At 47.8% G+C, this 20,011-nt stretch overlaps 1 protein-coding gene and 1 non-coding gene across 2 annotated transcripts; both read right to left on the bottom strand.

The window, feature by feature from the left end:
• Window positions 1–1,025: 1,025 nt before the first annotated feature.
• LOC120672072 (S-locus-specific glycoprotein S13-like) lies at window positions 1,026–7,455 on the bottom strand. The gene is made up of 2 exons (XM_039952366.1): window positions 6,805–7,455; window positions 1,026–1,970 (listed from the first exon to the last, which is right to left on the bottom strand). Exons 1-2 carry the CDS (start codon window positions 7,391–7,393, stop codon window positions 1,315–1,317), a joined length of 1,245 nt encoding a protein of 414 aa, XP_039808300.1. The 5' UTR covers window positions 7,394–7,455; the 3' UTR covers window positions 1,026–1,314.
• Window positions 5,929–6,067, bottom strand: LOC120696348. Its single transcript, XR_005684124.1, has one exon. It is a non-coding gene; the product is annotated as a small nucleolar RNA Z247 (small nucleolar RNA).
• Window positions 7,456–20,011: the final 12,556 nt, after the last annotated feature.

Raw genomic sequence — 20,011 nt, 5'->3', positions numbered from 1 at the left:
ACAGGATATCGACAAACACCCTTCACTTTACCTGAAAAGTAACTTTATTCGAAAGATCACCTCAGGTACTTTCGGTGTAAGGATAAAAAGGTATGCCACGACTTTGGATCCTTAATTCCAAATCATGGGATTTAGATTCAAGGCTCGGGAGCTACTAGATATGTGTCATAAATGGCCTATTTTTTCAAGGACCATTTGAATTTCAAATGAAGATTTGGAAGAATATTGAAGACTGATTTGACCCTCAGCCTGATTCTGTAATTCAACATAAGCCTCGAGGGATACTCCATATAGAGCGCGAGTACATCGCGCACCATATATAGAAGAAGATTCGGGGCTTAAGCACCTCATAGCCTCGATGCAGCTAAGAAAGTACTCGGAAGACTACTCGAAGCACTCGATGGATTTCAGAACTAGATGTTGGAATCTAGAAGCAGTCGAAGCACTCGAAGACACCTTCAGAAGTACTCGACGCCTGCAGGACTCGACCATGAAGAGCTCGGGGCTTGTCAGACCTGGGGCAGCGGGACTGCTCACAGGCGTGGAATATTCTAAAGTAAGGGATAGCGCATGGATGTATCTTGCCTCTCTTGTAACTACTCGTACAACAATAGGACTAGTTGACTTACAAGGAAACTATTCCACCTCGTTGGAGTAGAGCAGTATTAGTACTCGACTAGTACTTTTCATGTAATCCTGTCCCCCCAGAATATATAAGGGCGGGCAGGGACCCCTCCGAAAATATAGATCCACATCTCGACACTTAAGGCAATACAAACAACCACACAGGACATAGGGTATTATGCTCCGGCGGCCTGAACCTGTTTAAATCTTTGTGTTCCTTGCACCATCGCGTTCTCATCTTGGCGAGTCCATGCCTACAATCAATCTCCTCGGAGTATACCTCGGAGAGCTTGGCGGTTAAACACCGACACCGCCCCTAAAATTATTTTTCGAGGCGGAAGCCTCTAAAAATAGTATTTTTAGCTACGAGAACTAGAAATGAGTACCGCACCCACCCCTAAAAATATATTTTTACCCACCCTAAAATTCTTTTATGATGTAGTGTCAGTTAGTAAATATAACTGATGTTAAGTGGTATCCACTTCTTCCGTTGAAGTTTGCAAACATGTGATGAGTAGGAGACAGTAGCAGCCAAGAAAGGAACGGCGCGTGAGTACCTACCTGGCGATGACGAACCGGCGAGCCGTACATAAAGGTTCTCGCCAACAATGTCCACGAACTTGCCCAGGTCAACAAGTTCCCCGAACCAGAGCAGGCACCTGGACGAGTCGCCCCCGCTTAGGGCAGCGGTCAAGTTGGCGTAAGCGTAGGCCGTGCACGAGCAGTTGCCACGGCACTCCGCCTCGCAGGCTCGCAGCCGCCCAAGGTCCGGTTCCTGACGAACACGGGCGTCGCAGGCGTCTTCACGCCCGTCAAGGTCGCGAACTGGTCGCCGTCCGCAGCCGCGGTGTCGCATCTGAGCGGCTCCTTCCTCGCACACCCTGCCCAGGGGCTGCTGCTTCCCTTGGCCTCCTTGGTCTCGAACCCCTCCGGGCACCTGCATGTCCGGCGGATGGCCTCCATCTCCATGCCGTCGCAGTAGCCGTAGGAGCCGCAGGAAGCGTACCGGCTGCATCCGGGGCCAGGGTACGCGTTCAGGAGCGTCCACGCCGACGCGTCGCCGTTCAGCAGAGTGAACTCGTACTCGCCTGTGTAGGACATCCTGGCGCGCAGGCCTGAGGACCCGTCGGAGAGGGTGTATGTGAGGGCGATCTCGTCCCCATCCGCCATGATCATCGTCAAGATCACGGGCGCGCTGGAGTCGCCGATCGGCTTGTACGCGGACGTCGTCCCGCCGTTCCACGGCAAACTGCGCCAGGTCAGGTTGGGCCCGCGCCACATGAAGTACTGGAGGCCCGAGCTGAAGTCCCCGCTCAGGGAGAAATCGCCGGTGGCCGGGTCCTCGGTGAAAGATATGATGGAACCGTGGTTGCTAAACTCAGCAGCACACGTGTTACACGTTAATATAGGGAGGAGTACCAAAGACTCCTGATGTTACAAGGAAGGTAGGTGTAATCGGTTTAGGTTGTGTATAATACAACTTGAAAAGCTAACTCTATCAATAACCAACCGATACACAACTCCTTAATAGTTTGGATTACATACGACACATTTATTCTAACACCCTTCCTCAATCTAAACTGTCTTTTGTCTTGAGATTTAGATTGCAGATGAAGTCTCCAAACTTCCCAGCAGAAAGAGCTTTCGTGAACCCATCTGCTAACTGATCATGAGTGGAGATGAGTCGAACTTGCAACTGTTTGTTGACAACTCTTTCTCTCACAAAATGAAAATCAATCTCAATGTGTTTTGCCCTTGCATGGAACACTGGATTTGCTGATAAATAAGTAGCACCCAAATTATCACACCACAACGAAGGAGGTTGTCTCAATTTTATCCCAAGCTCGGCCATCAAAGACTCCAGCCAGATCAGTTCAGCTGTGGCATTTGCCATGGATTTATACTCGGCTTCAGTACTTGACCTTGACACAGTGGCCTGTTTCCTAGCACTCCAAGAAATAAGATTGGCACCAAGAAATATTGCAAAACCACCTGTAGACCTCCGATCATCTATGCTGCCAGCCCAGTCAGCATCAGAAAATGCACTCAACATCATAGAACTGGACTTCTGTATGTGCAAGCCAAGTCCAACCGAATGCTTCACATATCTCATAATTCTTTTAACTGCAGTCCAATGCAAGGTAGTTGGTGCATGAAGAAACTGGCACACCTTGTTTACTGCATAAGAAAGATCAGGCCGGGTAAGGGTTAAGTACTGCAATGCTCCAACAATGCTCCTGTATCTCGTACTGTCTTCAGCACTTAGTGCTTCTCCTTCATGGCGAGATAATTTTTCTGAAGCAGATAGTGGCGTAGATGAGGACTTGCACTTTGTCATACCAACCCTAGTCAATAAATCATGTGCATACTTCTCTTGTGTTAGAAGAATACCATCTTTGCACTTTGTAACCTCGATCCCTAAAAAATAGTGGAGATCACCAAGGTCCTTTAGCGCAAAGTCCTTCTTGAGATCTTGAAGTAAAGCCGTGACTGCTTCTGATGATGAGCTAGTAACAATGATGTCATCAACATAAATAAGCATATACATTGTTACATGGCCTTTGATATATATGAAGAGAGAAGCATCAGACTTTGAAGCCTTAAAACCAAGATTAATTAACTTCGAGCTCAACCTTGAATACCAAGCACGAGGAGCTTGTTTGAGGCCATAGATAGCTTTGTCTAATTTGCAAACAAAGTTAGGCATCTTTGCATTTTCAAACCCAGGTGGTTGTCTCATATAAACCTCTTCTTCCAGAACACCATGTAAAAACGCATTCTGTACATCTAACTGCCTCAAACACCATCCTCTTGTTACTGCAATCGATAGTACAAGTCGAATTGTAGCAATTTTTACCACCGGACTAAATGTATCCTCGTAATCGATCCCATAGCGTTGTTTGAATCCCTTTGCTACCAATCTGGCCTTGTATCTATCAATACCCCCATCTGCCTTCCTTTTAATTTTATAAACCCATTTTGAATCAATCAGATTTGTACCTTGCTTAGGAGGAACAAGATGCCAAGTGCCATTGCGAAGTAGAGCGTCATATTCATCTTGCATAGCTTTTTTCCATAATGAATCTGCCAAAGCTTCGTGCAAAGAATCAGGTTCTCCTGTTGAACTAAATAATCCATACCTTATCATGCCATCATAAAGCTTCTTGGGTTTCACAATCCCACTCTGAAGTCTTGTGCGTCGTGGAGAAACAACACTTGATTCAGAAACAACACTAGGATTGGCAGCTTCAGGAACAGCTTGCTGAACATCGTTGCTAGTCTGGACACGCTGCATCGAGCTTGGAGAGGCTGTCGGGGAGGTCGTTGTCGCGGCCGGAGATGCTGGCGCTGTTGGTGTTGTTGCCACTGTCCCCCCACGCGGCAAGCCAGAGTTGGCTCCCAACCGCACGGGGCTGACCCGTCCGGCCAGTGAATCGGCCGTGAGGTCGGAACCCAATCCGCCGGTGCCGTCTTCGTCAAAAAACTCCTGGAACTCGGCGTCGTGATCTTCGGTGTCTGTCGGAGGATACTGTGGCAAGTTGTTCGGGAAGGAGAATGCACCATCCGAAGCCAAATTTTCTGCAGATTTCTGTGAGATAGCACTTGAATCACTAGAAGCATTAGTAATATTTGGGTTAGCACAACTAACATCCCCCAGATTCTTAAGGTGATCAGGAAGAAGAACAATCTCCTTTCTCAATTGAGCTCCCGCATTTGAATGAAGGTGAGCAAAGGGAAAATAAGTCTCATCAAAAATTACATCCCTAGAGATGTAAATCCGGCCCGTAGAAATATCAAGGCACTTAAATCCCTTATGTTGAGCGCTATAGCCAAGAAAAGCACAGCGGGTAGATCTAAAGGAGAGCTTTCGAGAGTTATAGGGACGTAAGTTGGGCCAACAAGCACATCCAAAAATTCGAAGAGAGTTGTAGTCTGGTTTTTCATGGAGAAGGCGAGCTACTGGAGTTTCATAGCCAATGACCTTGCTGGGTAGAATGTTGATAAGGTATGTTGCCGTAAGGAAGGCTTGATCCCAATACTTGAGGGGCATAGCAGCATTGGCTAGAAGAGCAAGCCCAACCTCAACGATGTGCCTATGCTTCCTCTCGGCTGCACCGTTTTGTTGATGGGCATGGGGACATGACACACGGTGAGAAATGCCAATTCGTTGGAAAAAAGAATTAAGTTTTTCATACTCGCCCCCCCAATCACTTTGTATGGCAACAATTTTCTTATTGAACTTCCTTTCTACAAGGTTCTGGAAATCTTGAAACACTTGAAATACGTCAGATTTCTTGCGAAGGAGATAGACCCAGGTATATTTGCTATAGTCATCTATGAAGCTCACATAGTAAGTATGCCGACCAATAGAAGGAGGTGCTGGTCCCCATACATCAGAAAAAATTAATTCAAGAGGAGAGCTTGATATACTATTTGACTTTGAATAAGGAAGTTGATGGCTTTTGGCCATCTGACACGAATCACAAACAGACTCTGCATTTTGATCACTAACACAAGGTAAATTATTCAAACTAAGAACTCTCTCTACAATAGGGATGGCTGGATGACCTAGCCGACTATGCCATCTAGATGTAGACGGCTTATTGACTCCATAAGCTTGCTTGCTCAAGGCTCCTTTAGAAGAACTTGGCGCTAAGGGATAGAGGCCACCTTTGGATCTACCCCAATGAAGGATTTCCTTCGTTTCTTGGTCCTTGATAAGAAAGAAATTTGGATGAAATTCAAGGAAGGCATTATTATCACGGGCTAGTTTGTGGACTGAAACAAGGTTCTTGCTAGCACTAGGAACATGAAGAATATTATTGAGATGCAAAACCTTAAGAGGGGTATGTAAAGTTGTATGCCCAATATTACTAATTTTCATACCTGCTCCACTTGCTGTATGCACTTGATCACGTCCTGTGTACTTGTCACGAACAGTAAGCTTCTCCAAGTCGCTGGTCACATGATCCGAAGCTCCACTGTCTGCATACCAATTTGTATCATAGCCATATCCAGCTGTGGCAGCTCCTGCTGTTTTGTCATTCTGCTGATCTTCTTCGTCATCGTCGTAGCGGAACCAACAGCTAGGGGCTTCATGACCAACCTTCTTGCAGATTTGGCACCTCACCTTGATGTTCTTCTTCGGTGTATTTGGACCAGCATTGCTGATCTGTACACCGCGTCCTCCACGACCGCGACCACGATTGCTGCCACGGCCACGGTTTCTACCACCACGCCCACGAGCAGCAGCGTTTGCAGAGGATTGATACTGGCCGCCATCTTGATACATCTCCATCCGGAGATCATAGGACAGAAGTTGAGAATAGAGATCACTCAACGAGATTGGCTCCGCACGACCAAGAATAGTTGAAACAATTGGATTGTAATCAAAATCGAGGCCGTTTAGGATATAGGAGACCACCTCATCATCGTCAACTAGCTTGCCAGCAGCAGCAAGCTCATCCTTGATTTTGCGAATCTTGTTGAAGTAGGCCTCCATGGTCATGCCACCCTTCTTGAGATTTGCGAGCTGCATGCGCAAATTTGTCACACGCACCCTAGATTGCGCTGAGAACATTGTCTCTAGCGACTCCCATGCTTCAGCAGATGAAGTCGCGGTTGCTACTTGCACCAATACTTCCTTGGTAATGGAGTTCAGCAAGTAGCCAAGAAGCTGTTGATCCTTGGCGTTCCAGGAGTCGTACTCCGGGTTGTGAACACGCTGCTTCTTGTCGTCCTCCACGGTCTTCGGTGGTGCAGGATCAGACCCATCAAGAATCCCCATGAGTTGAGCACCACGAATGGTGGGGAGGAACTGGGCTTTCCATAGGACGAAGTTATCTCGAGTTAGCTTCTCGGACACCGTCGGGCCGAGCTGAAACGACGACGAGGTTGACGAGGAAGCCATGGTCGAGTTTGTAGATGTATCTTAGGAAGAAGATGCTCTGATTACCATGAAAGATATGATGGAACCGTGGTTGCTAAACTCAGCAGCACACGGGTTACACGTTAATATAGGGAGGAGTACCAAAGACTCCTGATGTTACAAGGAAGGTAGGTGTAATCGGTTTAGGTTGTGTATAATACAACTTGAAAAGCTAACTCTATCAATAACCAACCGATACACAACTCCTTAATAGTTTGGATTACATACGACACATTTATTCTAACACTCGGGGCCCTTCCAGGAGACCAGCCGCCCGGTGAGGCGTGTCCGGTAGTTTACCCGGAACGGCATCCCGGGGAGGATGGTGTCGGTCGGGTGGTCGAAGCTCTGCCACAGGACGGTGCCGTTCGTGGACCGGAGGATCAGGTTCCCCTCGTTGAGCAGCACGGCGCTGCTGGCCCCTCCTGCCACGACGTTCCTCGTGCTCCAGTAGATGCGGCCGCTGGTGGTGTCCGACAGGACGAGGCCGGACAGGTTTGTCACCGCGAGAGTCGTGGATGGTGGAGGGGTGGCGGTGATGGGATCGTCACGGTTGGCGACCCACACCACCGTTCTCTCGGGGACATTGTTGTACCATATGCCGATGTAGAAGCGCGAGATTGATGAGTTATTGGTCGGAGAGAAGAAGCCCATAGCGAAGACGCCATTGCTGGAGACCATCCTGTCGGGGAATATCAGTGGCTTTGCGGGTGCTAGCCGGTCACTAGATGTGCATAAGGGAACCAAGGAGAGGAGGAGGAGGAGCAAGGTGGAAAGGGAAGCCAAACCCATCAGCTTTTCGCTTATCTGCACAAGAATGTGCAAAACTAGGAGACGCATATCACCTGAAGCGTTCTACTGCTTGTTAATGGGAAAAATTGTTGACAGTTTCTTTGGATGCTTGGAGTGACCCCCCCCCCCCCCCACCCAAATGAGCTCAGTGGAGTACGTGATCGATCCACGCGACCGTATGGTATGGTTGGATGTCCCTCTCGCTCTTGTCGGAGTCCGGGCAGGCCCAATGCAAGCGCATAAAAAAACTGGTGGCTTCATTACCCATGTGAGCAAAAGGTTATTAGGATACCAGCGAAAACTCATTCATATGGTGCGCACCCCCACCCCCCCTCCCGGCCTCCTCTCCACCTCGCAGCCGCCGAAGCAAGACACCGGAAGCCCGCGTGCCGGCTAGGAAGGCGGCGGCGGGGATTCTCGTGCTCGTTTTCGCCGTGCCCCGAGTCTCCGCTGCGCCGGCGCCGGTCTCGCCGGGCTGGACGACGGCAGCCCGGGGCTGCAGATCCGGTGACCTGGATCCGGTGCCTCCGGGTCCGGATCTGCGCGGGGCCAAGCGTGCGGCGCGACGGGGCTGGCCGCCGCCGCAGTCGGCCATGCACATGCGGCGCGGTCGGAGATGCCACCACCGACGGAGCTTCGCGCCGGTCTACATCCACAACCACTAGCAAGCCCGCCGTGCACCAGCGACGATGCCAAGTTGAAGGTGGCCGCAGCTGCACCACCCGTCGCACACGACGTCGCCGTCGCCGCTCGTGCCGCAGGCGGCATTCCCACCACGCGCGTGGCCGCCGCCTGCCGACCCTACACCCTGGTGGCGGCACCGGCGTGCGTGCCTGCAGTCAGCAAGGGTGGCGGCCGACGCATCTCAGCGGCTGCTGCGTGCAGCCGGCACGTCGATGCCTCTCTTCGTGTACTCGCGTGGGGGCTGAACCGGCCATGAATTTATGCTCCCCCACCGGTTGCGCTGCTCCTCATAGATCTGCGGGTATGGTCCTCCTCGTTCAAACTCAGATGTGCCGCCTGTGCCGCCTGGCCGGAGGGTGGCCGACGCAGCTGTGCGGCTGTCGCGTGCAGCCGGCGCGTCGATGCCCCTCTGAACAAGCGGCCAAGCGGTGCCATGGCTACAACTCAAGATGCTACGCCTTGCTGCTTGTGCGAATTACCAAGGATTCAAACAGCAGGGTGCGGCAATGGTCAATGGTGGTGTGCCTCGATGCAACACGCGAGCTGCTGAGGGCTCAAGCAACGATGAGGTATTTGGTCGGTGGAATCGCTTGCGAAAGCCTCGACGACGACGACAACGTCCTAGGCGCTTCTTGGAGGCGTCGCCGTTGCGGTTCTACCTCTCCCACAATGGCTGGTGCTTCGAGGTGGTGACTAATGTGTAGCGAAAGCGTTGCGCCCGGTGCGCGGGGAGGCGCCCACCTCCGCACATCAAGTCATTACTATGGCGTGAGTTGTAGTTCATTATTAGTGGTTTGCCACGGTGAGTCCTTGAGCTAGGATGTATTGTTATGTGGTTATGCCACAAATCGCCTTATGCTAAGCAAACGGTGTAAAACCTTGATTATCATGCGGGCCATTATGGGCCACAATGAAATGATTCAGATGGGGATGCTCATCCCGTTGACCCTAAAAAAAACTCATTCATACAGCTTCGGTGTCCTACTCTTGGAGATTATATTTTACAAGAAGCTTCTTGTAAAATTCGCTGTGCCTTCGGGTAGATCTTCCTTGCTGGGTGAACTTGTTCTGAATATTGTCCTGCGATTGACATCTGCCAGGGCGAACGCACCCACACAGTAATTTTGGAAGCCCCAAAACGGCAAAACGTGTGTGTGCTGTGCGGGGGGGGGGGGGGGGGGGGGGGGGTCGCAAATTTTTGTAGGCCTGGTAGTGAGTGATCGAGTTGGGGAAGTTGGGCTGCGCCCAGAAGAGACCGAGCCCAGCTTGGTTGGGCCGGTATGCCCGCCGCTGCTACAAAAAAAAAACGAGGCGCAGAGGGCCCAGGGCGGACCGCGCCAAGTCAGTCAATCATCTAATGCGTCGAGCCGGCCTCGCTCAAAAAAAAAATAGTTGGATACTTAATACTTAGGTGCCTCTTTTTTATTTTTATATTTTTCAAAAAAAAAATTTACAGAAATATATTTTTGATTTCAGATTTTACAGTTCTATACCCCTACCGCCCGGCAGGAGGGCGGCAAGGGACCTATATATAAATAAATATAATTTTTTTTTGCGCAGAAGTCCTTGACGAGAGCATACCGCCCCCTGCCGGGCGGCAGAGTTATAGAACTGTAAAATTTGAAAAAAAATATTTCTGTAAATTTTTTTTTGAAAAATATAAAATAATAAAGACGCGTACTTAGGTTGCTAATGTTAAGAATCGCGCGCGTGGGTGGGAGGGATTCTAGCAGAAGCCCTCTCCTGCAGCCGCTTGTTTTTTATTCCGTTTGGTGGATCTTTTCCGGCCCACGCACAATCTGTGATTTGATTTTTTTGGCCCATTTACGCAGCTTTACAACCTACTTCATATATTTAGCTGTGCTGTGTGCCTGTCCCAACCAATTTGGCTTCGTTATAACGTGAGTGTTGCAACACGTGCTTGGTACATTTCTGATTTGATTTTCTCTACTTTCCTTTTTCTATTCTTAAAATTATATTTTATTCTTTTTTCACTTGTTGTTGCTTCTATGTCAGTATTTTACCATAATCTTTTTTTGTTCCACGTGACATCTATATTTGTTTCATTAGTTAAATATATTTTGGTCCATACGATCAGATCATTTGTTCCACAAAATACGAGTTTGTGTTCTATGCATATCTACATTTGTTCACCATATCAAAACATTTGTTCCGCATCATCACATCTTTTGTTCCACCCGATATGAGTTCTTGTTCCATATGATATCTATACACATATGTTCGAATGGAACAAATGTTCCATTTTTTTGTTTCACATGATTTTTCAATTTCTGTTCACTAAAAGCAAAGTTTATTTGTTATAATAATTATTATATATGTTGTATTGAAACAAGTTTTAAAATATCATATATTATTCCTGTTTACAACTTTGTTCCACAAGTTCAATAAATTTGTTCCCATTATCAAAACTTTTAGTTCCATGTCGAGTTGGGAATATTTGTTCCAAAAGCTCAGAACATTTGTTCCTTTTTATCAAAACTTTTGTTCCATTTATTGATTTCAGGCTTTCTATCTATCATCTAGGTTATTTATTTCTACATTTGTTCCACCAGTTCAAAATGTTTGTTCCACATGTTTAGATCTTTTGTTCTATGTGTTAATCACATTTGTTCCCAGTGGATTTATATTTTGTTCCATGAGTTAATCACATTGTCTCATAAAATTCTATATACTGTGCAGTCAGTCCTTTTCTTTTTTTGCATGTATCAGATAACTTGAATCTTAATGTTTGTTACCATATTTGAATTGTTGCAAAGAATTTGGACTTGTGCACTCACATTCACAAAAAATGGTTGATTACAAATCTATACTAAAATGAAGTAACCGAGTCTTTTTTAGCACGGAAACCATCACGAAATATATAAAATAAATAAATGTCTGCTCAGCACATGCGCATGCCCCCTCCCTTCCTTCATGCGCTCATAAAAAAAGCAAGCTGGCCAGTCTTCGTGGAAGTGTCATCGGCACAGTTATCAAGACTGTAAATTAGATAATTAAGCTGAAGAAGTGTCATGATGATGACACTCTTCTCATATCCCATGATACTCTCTCTCCTCTCTCTTCATAATTATTCTGTCATGTCAATAATTTTAATGCTTATAATATTTCTATATCACTGCCATTAAAAATAGCCATTGACGTCGGCCCAGCAAACGCCGCCGGCGCTGAATCCAATCGCAGAGGCGCCCAATAATGGTGTAGGATCAAGAACACCGACTAGAGGGGGGGTGAATAGGCGGTTTAAAAACTAAAACCAATAACACTAGAGAAATTTAATTAGTAACAAAGGAAAGCCCTATGTTATGCTATTACTATCTCTAGATGGGTTTGCAACCTAGGGTGACAAGACACAAATCAAGCTCTAGTAAAGTAAATTGCTCAAAGTAAAGACAAGAATAAAAGTGAGCAAGAGAAGTAACCAAGCTTGACACAAGAATATATCCCGTGGTGTCGATGACTTGCCGGTCACCCCTAATCCACGTTGAGGTGGATTCCAAGAATCAACCGCTCCTCTATCAAGAACCTCTTGATCTTGAGCCGGCTTGAAACAAGGAACCGCTCAACACCTCGATTCCACTAGAGTTACTCTTCACCACTCCGGTGAGGTGAGCACAAAACCTCTCACAACCGAAATCGGGGCTCCTCAACAATCTCCTTGGAGGTGCTCCACGAAATCCACTTCTCCAAACCGTCTAGGGAGCGGCAACTCCCAAGAGTAACAAGTTGATGACGCTTGCTTGAAGTTTCCCTAATGCCACAAAGCTCAAACTCTTGATGCAATGCACTAGGAAGCTCTCACACTCTCAAAAAGCAATCTCTAAGCAAGTGTGTGTGAGAAAGGGATGCCTTAGCTCTAATGTGTCAAGAATGCTATCCAAATGGCCAAGAGAGCCTCCCAATGGCCGGGCATTGGGTATATATAGACACCCCTCAAAAAACTAGCCGTTACACTCTTTTCTGCGAAGTCGCGGACCGTCCGCGTTTCAAAAACCGGACTGTCCGCCGTTATAAACCAGTGAGTCAGAGTGCAATAAATGCATGTCAGAACTAGCCGTTAAGCCCTGGCGGACCGTCCGCGCCCCAGTGGCGGACCGTCCGCAGTTAAGAGTTCCAACCCACCAGAGACTAACATCGTCTCTGGAACAATTTTGAGATTAGCTTGCGGACCGTCCGCGCCTCATGAGCGGACCGTCCGCAGTTTAACTTTTGAGCCCAGACCAGAGAAACATCCTCTCTGGTACAAATTTGAAAAACAGTGGCGGACCGTCCGCCCACCTGGGCCGGACCGTCCGCAAGCCTACCAGAGACTCTGCAAGCTCTCTGGAACGGTCGCGGACTGTCCGCCCCTCTGGGCCGGACTGTCCGCTAGCCCACCAGAGCCTTTGCAAGCTCTCTGGAACGGGAGCGGACTGTCCGCCCCTCATGCGCGGACTGTCCGCCGTTACTCAGTAAGTTCTCGAACTTAGTCTATTTCAAATCTTTTCAAAACGCCGTTAGCCCTCATGCATGCAACTAGACATTTTGAGCAAAATGGCACTAAAGACCCGTCAAGCATGAGTACACAACTCCTCTTGATAGTACGGCTAACTATCCAACAAATCCGGTCACTTTTCATCCACTAAACGCCCTGTGACCGGTAAAATGCAAAAGCCCTATTTTATACCTTTGCCTTGAGCCCGAGCTTTGCTCACCATCTCCAAAACTCCATACGTTCACAACTAAATATCTTTCATCCGTGAATCAACCTATACTCATCATCTCAAATGAAATCGTTAATCCATAAACCATTGTCATTAATTACCAAAACTCGAATTAGGGGCCTAGATGCTTTCAAATGGGCGTATCGCCCAACAGGTCAGCGCACGAGGATGACATGGCAGAGAGAGGGGAAGAGAGAAGGATGCTTGGCGCTGCATGCAGCGACCGGCTGGTCACATAAACCGAGGTGCTTTGCAGCTTTGCAATTGGGGAGCGGGCTGAAAGGTCTAGACAAGGGCACCTGGCACAAGGTGAGTGACAAACGGACGATATTTAATGCAAAAGAAGGGTCTGTTGAGAAATAAAAAAAAAACTTATACTGGTGAAGGAGGAGACAAGCAGTCGCAGTTATTGTATGACTTGGCTATTAAACTATGACATAGCTTGTCTTATAGCCAAGTACTTGGCTTCATTATTGGGCTTGCTCTTATGACGAGCAGCCCCCACTTGGGTCGACAATCAGAGCTGAAGAGTCAAAATACACAGGGAGGATGACAACGGGGGGTGTAGGACGACAGTGCCCTTAGACACTTTCTCCGACCGTCAAATCCGAACCTGGCTGTCATTCGGACAACGCATTGAAGGGTGTGCCGGTGTGGTCGTGTGGGGCGGTAAAATTTGGGGAGTGACGGGACCAGTCAGCGACGACCCGATTCAAAGCAACGCGGACCAGTTGGACGGCGTTAGAGTGAAGGACGATGACGACGTATCCGTCGTCTCCATCTGCCATCAATGGGCGGCATAATTAGCTGAGGCGGCCAGTGCTTGCTCTTATGGCGAGCAGCCCCCACTTGGGTCGGCAATCAGAGCTGAAGAGTCAAAACACACAGGGAGGATGACAACGGGGGTGTAGGACGACAGTGCCCTTAGACGCTTTCTCCGACCATCAAATCCGAACCTGGCTGTCATTCGGACAACGCATTGAAGGGTGTGCCGGTGTGGTCGTGTGGGGCGGTAAAATTTGGGGAGTGACGGGACCAGTCTGCGATGACCCGGTCCAAAGCAACGCGGACCAGTTGGACGGCGTCAGAGCGAAGGACGATGACGACGTATCCGTCGTCTCCATCTGCCATCAATGGATGACATAATTAGCTGAGGCGGCCAGTGCTTGCTCTTATGGCGAGCAGCCCCCACTTGGGTCGGCAATCAGAGCTGAAGAGTCAAAACACACAGGGGAGGATGACAACGGGGGGTGTAAGACGACAGTGCCCTTAGACGCTTTCTCCGACCGTCAAATCCGAACCTGACTGTCATTCGGACAACACATTGAAGGGTGTGCCGGTGTGGCCGTGTGGGGCGGTAAAATTTGGGGAGTGACGGGACTAGTCAGTGACGACCCAGTCCAAAGCAACGCGGACCAGTTGGACGGCGTCAGAGCGAAGGACAATGACGACGTATCCGTCGTCTCCATCTGCCATCAATGGACGGCATAATTAGCTGAGGCGGCCAGTGCTTGCCTTGAAGATCTTATATTTTGTCTGATAACTTTTTGTCCTACTTTCTTTTGCACCTCTACATATTTTACTTAATTCTTTTCTGCTCCTCTGAAAAGCACAAAAATAGATTATTAGAATCACACCTCCCAATCATATATAGCCTTCACAATCTGATTGTGTTGAGCCAACAAGAGTCCTGTTTGGGATGGCAGTGCGGCAGCGGACCGCGGAAAATCTCGCCGAACACCCCGCGGCCGCATGTGGTGTATGGGGGATTTAATCTCGGTTCTTGTTCATTACTATTTCAGACATTAATCGTATGACCAATTAATTTTAAGCAATCCAACATCAAGGTCATTTGCAGTCCTTCACTATATACAACGTTGACTTTGCTGGCCTCCTAAAGTAAGATCAGTCACATTATTTTTTTTGAGGGGTAACGGGGGGATCCCCACCAATATATCATCCGAAGACTTTGTGGTAGCCTCAATAAAACTTGAGTTTCAGCAGGTTACAGATAAAAAAAATGGGGGGGGGGGGGGGTTATGTTCCTGAGCGATGGTTGTGATTACATATTGGAACAAAAGGAGGTACACCAGCTCTCAGCTATAGCTTGGTCACTACGCGGTAGCCGGCATCGCTAGAGTCGAGCTTCTTCGTTGAAAACAAAAATGAAAATTTTCGATTACCGGAACCGTTTTCGAGATTTTACCGAGATTCTAGTGTAAATGAAAATGAAAACGGCTACCGAAAATACAGAAACAAAAATGGTATTTTTATCCAAAATTGAAAGCGAAAATGGTTTCAGCCTCTACCGACCGTTTTCGAGAATTACCGTATTTATGCGGTAATTTACCGCCGGAATTACCGTATTTTAGGGATCCTACCGTATTTGAAGCCCAGCCCAACACATATTTTCTCGGCCCAATAGCTCGCGGGCTTCCCTGCTGGCCCAGCCTTTCAGGTTAACCCTAGCCTCAAAATCCCCCACTCCCCACTCCATGACCCAGTGTGGCAGTGACCCCGTGAGGTTGGTTCTTCTCATTCTATTATTGGCTATTGGTTTTGTACTTTGGTATGATAATATGAGTACTAATATATTTTTATATTTGTAGGATGAATTTTCAGAACTGGTCAATGATGATTATGTGGCAGGTGATGATGATGACATGCCTGAGGTTCAGCTGTAGGCATAGGCAGTCTGCGGCTCTGCACTAGTACTATTCTTAATGGCATGCTAGTATATATTTAAGTCTCTATTTGAATTTGGTTAATGATCATGTATGACTATGTCATGTATGCTGTGTGCAACTTTGTGTCATACTATCGTGCATGCTACTATGTGTCAATTATCACGGATTAGTTCGATATTTAGATTAATATCTTAATCGAATCTTCACTACTTACATATGAGATGTGTCAAGTCATATTGTTAATGTTATGCTCTATTGTTTGATATGTTTATCGTTTTTTAAATACCATTTTGATGGGTTTCGACCGTTATCGATGTGTTCTTGACCGTATATTTCCGTTTTCGAAATTACCGGAATACCGGCGCCGTTTTCGTTTCCAAAAATACCGTACCGCTTTCATTTCTGATAAAAAAAATATGAAAATAAAAATGGTGGAGTCTTTCGCCGACCGTTTTCATCCCTATTCCTTGCAGCCGAGGAGCAGCCGTAGATGTGAGGGGGGGGGGGTTTCACTTCTGAAGACAACATCATTCCTGTGTTTCCACAGCTGCCAGGTGCAGAGCAGCAGGTATGTGGAGTAGTGGACTTCCGGTATCGCAGTTGCCTTCTGCAGCTCCCAGAGTTGTGTAACTGACGCATCAGCCGGGATGCCAAAACCCAGTTGGAGCCAGAAGCGTTTGGCGAAAGAGCAGTGTAGGATGAGATGATCCGGGCTCTCTACATCAGCCATGCATTTGTCACATGTTGCATCCTCCACTATCTTTTTGGACAGCAAGCTGGTTTTGCATTGGATCTTCTTTTGGACAAGCAGCCAGGCAAAGAAACGGACCCGTGGGGGGGCTTTGTTGTGCCATACGAATTTGTAGAAAGCGCAGGCACCCTGACTTTGTGCTTGAAGTGCTGCATGATACACAGGGCCAGCTCGCAGGATTCCATCCTGTCCCGCAAGCTTGCATTTTCTGTCATTTGGGCACGACGTTAGCAGAACATCTTCGGTGATCTCTTCCAACGTTGCCAGCTCCGCGGCCGCTGCTCGGGTTCGGCGCGGCGCAAACTGCGAGCGAAGTTGGGTGGACAGAACTTCAGCAACCGAAGCATCTTGATGCAGTGAATGGGAGTAGAGAGCTGGAAAGGCTTCCATTAGTATTTCGGCAGGCAGCCAGCGATCCAACCAGAAGGAAGTACTTGCCCCGTCTCCAACGTCAGTGACTGTGATTGCTCTGTACACCGGCATGAGCTCTTTCAGGTTTTCCCAATGGTTGCCTGCGCAAGCTCCGCGTAGGGAGACGAGGTTGACCTGGCCGGCCAAGAGGAAGGCGCGTCGTTTCTTATCCATCATATCAATGATTCCCGGGGGGAGCAGCATAGAGGAACATATGTAGATTAGTGCACTGTCTAGGACTGCATTTACCAAATTACCAGTACCAAACGCTCCATACTGTTGAGCAGTGAACTTTGCCAACCCCCAAGGTACTTGTCCGTGCGATCAATCAGCGGAGCAAAAGCACTCAGATTCAGCTTGACATTGGACAGAGGCATGCCAAGATAGGTCTGCGGAAAGTGCTCCCGACGGCAGCCAAGAATGTTGAGGAGTGGTGGTATGTCATCTTCCCGGACATGCATGGGTACGACTGTGCTTTTGTGGAAGTTGATCTTGAGGTCAGTCGCATCTGCAAATTGATCTAGAAGAAGTTTCAGCCTGTTGGCATCCTGCACCGCAGCCTTGAAAACGATAAGTGTATCGTCAACGTACTGAATGACCGGGCATGATAGGTCACTGTTTGCCGGGTGGTGAACATTCCCATCTGTTTTGATAAGTCGCTGTAGAACGTCAGCAACCAACAAGAACAGATACGGTGAGAGTGGGTCTCCCTGACGGAGTCCTCTCTTGCAGCTGAACCAGCGTCCAGGGCATCCGTTGACCAGTACTGCAGATTTTGATGTCGTGAGCAATTGCTTGATCCAGGAGCACCAAGTGTCAGGAAAACCTCTGCATGTGAGGATGGCCAGCAGACTGTCCCAATTTACCGAGTCGAAAGCTTCTGCAAAGTCTAGCTTGAGGACAAGGGTTGACAAATGTTGTTTGTGACAGCTTTGCACCAGTTCTAGAGCGTAGATGAAATTCTCCGATATAGAGCGGCCTTTGCCCTAAAAAAAAAGATATAGAGCGGCCTTTGATAAAACCGGTTTGGTCAATATCTATCAGCTTTGGGATTTCCTTCTGCAATCTAATTGTCAGCATCTTAGCGGCAATCTTCAGTGAGCAGTTTTGAAGGCAGATTGGGCGGTAGTCTGTAGGTGAAATGGCTCCAGGTTTTTTGGGGAGCAGCACGACAAAGGCTCTGTTCAGCCTCTCCAAGTCGGCCTCACCGGCTGCGAAGGCATTGACAAAGTTCACCTTCTCCTCCACTATCTCCCATGTAGCTGTGTAGAAGCCTGGGCCGAAGCCATCAGGGCCAGGTGCACTGTTTCTGTTCATCTGCCGCACAGCCAGTTTCGCCTCTGCTGATGTAAAGGGGGCCACTAAGCTGCTGAGATCGACTGCAGGGACTGCTCTGTAGATGTGCTCCAGGTTGAAATGCCATCGCGTGGGGAGGGACTGTCAAGGATGGAGGAGAAATATCCAGTTAGAGCTTCAGATTTGGTGTCATGAGCTGTGACATCACAACCATCTATTGTCAACGTCTTGATCTGATTTTTCCGGAATCTAGTCGTAGCATGGGCATGATGGAAAGCAGTGTTGGCGTCTGCTTCCCTGAGGGCTCGGAATTTCCCTCGTTGCTTCCAGTAAGCGGCGCGTTCTCGGATGGCCAGGTGCAGGCGGTCGGTGCAGGCCTGCCGGAGGTAGGATTCACCTGCAGACAGAGCTCGGCACTCCACGTGCAGATCAAAAAGGGCAATAATAAATTTGCAATTTTGAAAGCTATGTGGTGGGGCTTTCTTACGCCTGGACCAAACCTTTGCTGCATACCTCGATGCTTGCACATTATTGCTTGCACAGAACAATCTTGATGCATCTTTGTTGTTGTTTAAGTTCACTTGGAAATTCTTCAAGATTTATTCACATTATACCCCATCCTGCTCTCTCTCTCTCTCTCTCTCTCTCTCTCTCTCTCTCTCTCTCTCTCAGGTGCAGTTCCTAGTTTGCTAGGAACTGAAGAAATACAATATATCAACTTATCTCTGGGAAAATGGATCGAACAACAACAACCTGATGAAAATTGCTTAGCACTTGAGCGAGCACAGTTAATACTAATCAGAAAACGAACTTTTTTTATGCATGCATATATAGCCATGCATAGCCATTGGCCCATGGGCCGTGTCGACCAGGCGATAGCTCTTGCTGGCAGCGCTGGTGGGCCCAGCGGTGATGCGTGGAGGAGGGAGGAAAGGCCTTGCAGAGTCGCGGAGCGCTGCGCTCAGCCTTATCATCTCCGTCACCTCGCTCGTCTGTTCCTCGATCGTTTTCTCAATCCAGGCAATGAGGAAGGGCATCCACTCACCGCTTAATTTCTCTCTCGTCTATCCTCCTCCCTGCTGCAGCCGTAGAACAGCTGCAGTCGCCGGGCCATCTCTGCTAGGCTGGCTGCGATTGGTGGCTGGTACTGATTTGTTGTGAGAGAAAATTATTGCTGGATGGTTGGTGGCTGTTGCTGATTTAGTATGAAAAAAATACTATTGGCTGGCTGGTGGAGCAGCCAGTAGAACAGAGTGTTTGCAGCTCAGGTCCGGAGATTTGATTGATTCCGGGAGAATAAATCTGCCATGAAATTTCTCTCTTAATGAAATACGTGCTCAGTCACGTTGGTAAAAAAAACTACGATGAAATAGCTAGATTGACCCTCTTTTAATTTAGAAAAAGACCGGTTGATTATTTCGACCGGAAAGGTATAAGTAGGTCTAGGTCCTTGCCAGTGATTTGTATACATCATACCGGTATTTGGTGCTAAGAATTGATATCGTCACGTGGCCAGAACAACATGAATGCAGGGATAGACTGACAGTACAACGTACCGGCTCCGTTTGGATACTCCCTGGATGTCTCTAGAACGGACTTTGACCACTAATTAGAGTGTTAAATAAATCCATAGTTTACAAAACCAACTCTAGAACTCCTGTGTTAGAAACTCTGACGAATCTAATGAGACTTTTGACCACGTGATTGGAGGATGGTTACTGTAGCATAACTGTAGCCAATCATCGATTAATTACCATCATTAAATTCGTCGCGAAAAGTTATACCCATCCCTAAAATTTTTTTGCAAATAGACTTCATTTAGTACTTCATGCGGAGTTTAGAATTGGTATTCTAGAATTGACACTGTAGTAACCAAACGGGGCCCTACTAGCAGGCAAAGAAGAAATAGGCTACTGTAGCTACCTGATGAATCGTCGAAGGTACAGGCCCTCAGCTGGCCACTGAGGAACGGCAGCAAGGATGTCGATGAAGTCAGCCCCGGTTATTATTGTTTGTTGACCGTGAAGCTGCCATCCGTTTGATTTCGACAGAAGTAATTTGTTTGTACATGGTTTGAACTTTTTTACTATGGCAGTAAATATTTTTTTTAAAATAT

This window comes from Panicum virgatum, chromosome 2K (assembly GCF_016808335.1).
Source record: "Panicum virgatum strain AP13 chromosome 2K, P.virgatum_v5, whole genome shotgun sequence".
Classification (NCBI taxonomy): Eukaryota; Viridiplantae; Streptophyta; class Magnoliopsida; order Poales; family Poaceae; genus Panicum; species Panicum virgatum.
Note: the sequence above shows the minus strand (reverse complement) of the source record. Positions and strands in the feature narration are given on the sequence as shown.

Excerpts from the sequence above, each read along its gene's own strand:
- LOC120672072 (XM_039952366.1), bottom strand. The coding sequence starts at position 7,393 with ATGCGTCTCCTAGTTTTGCACATTCTTGTGCAGATAAGCGAAAAGCTG. Across the intron at positions 1,971-6,804 it reads GCTGGTCTCCTGGAAGGGCC|CCGAGGACCCGGCCACCGGC; the intron begins CCGAGTGTTAGA and ends TCATATCTTTCA.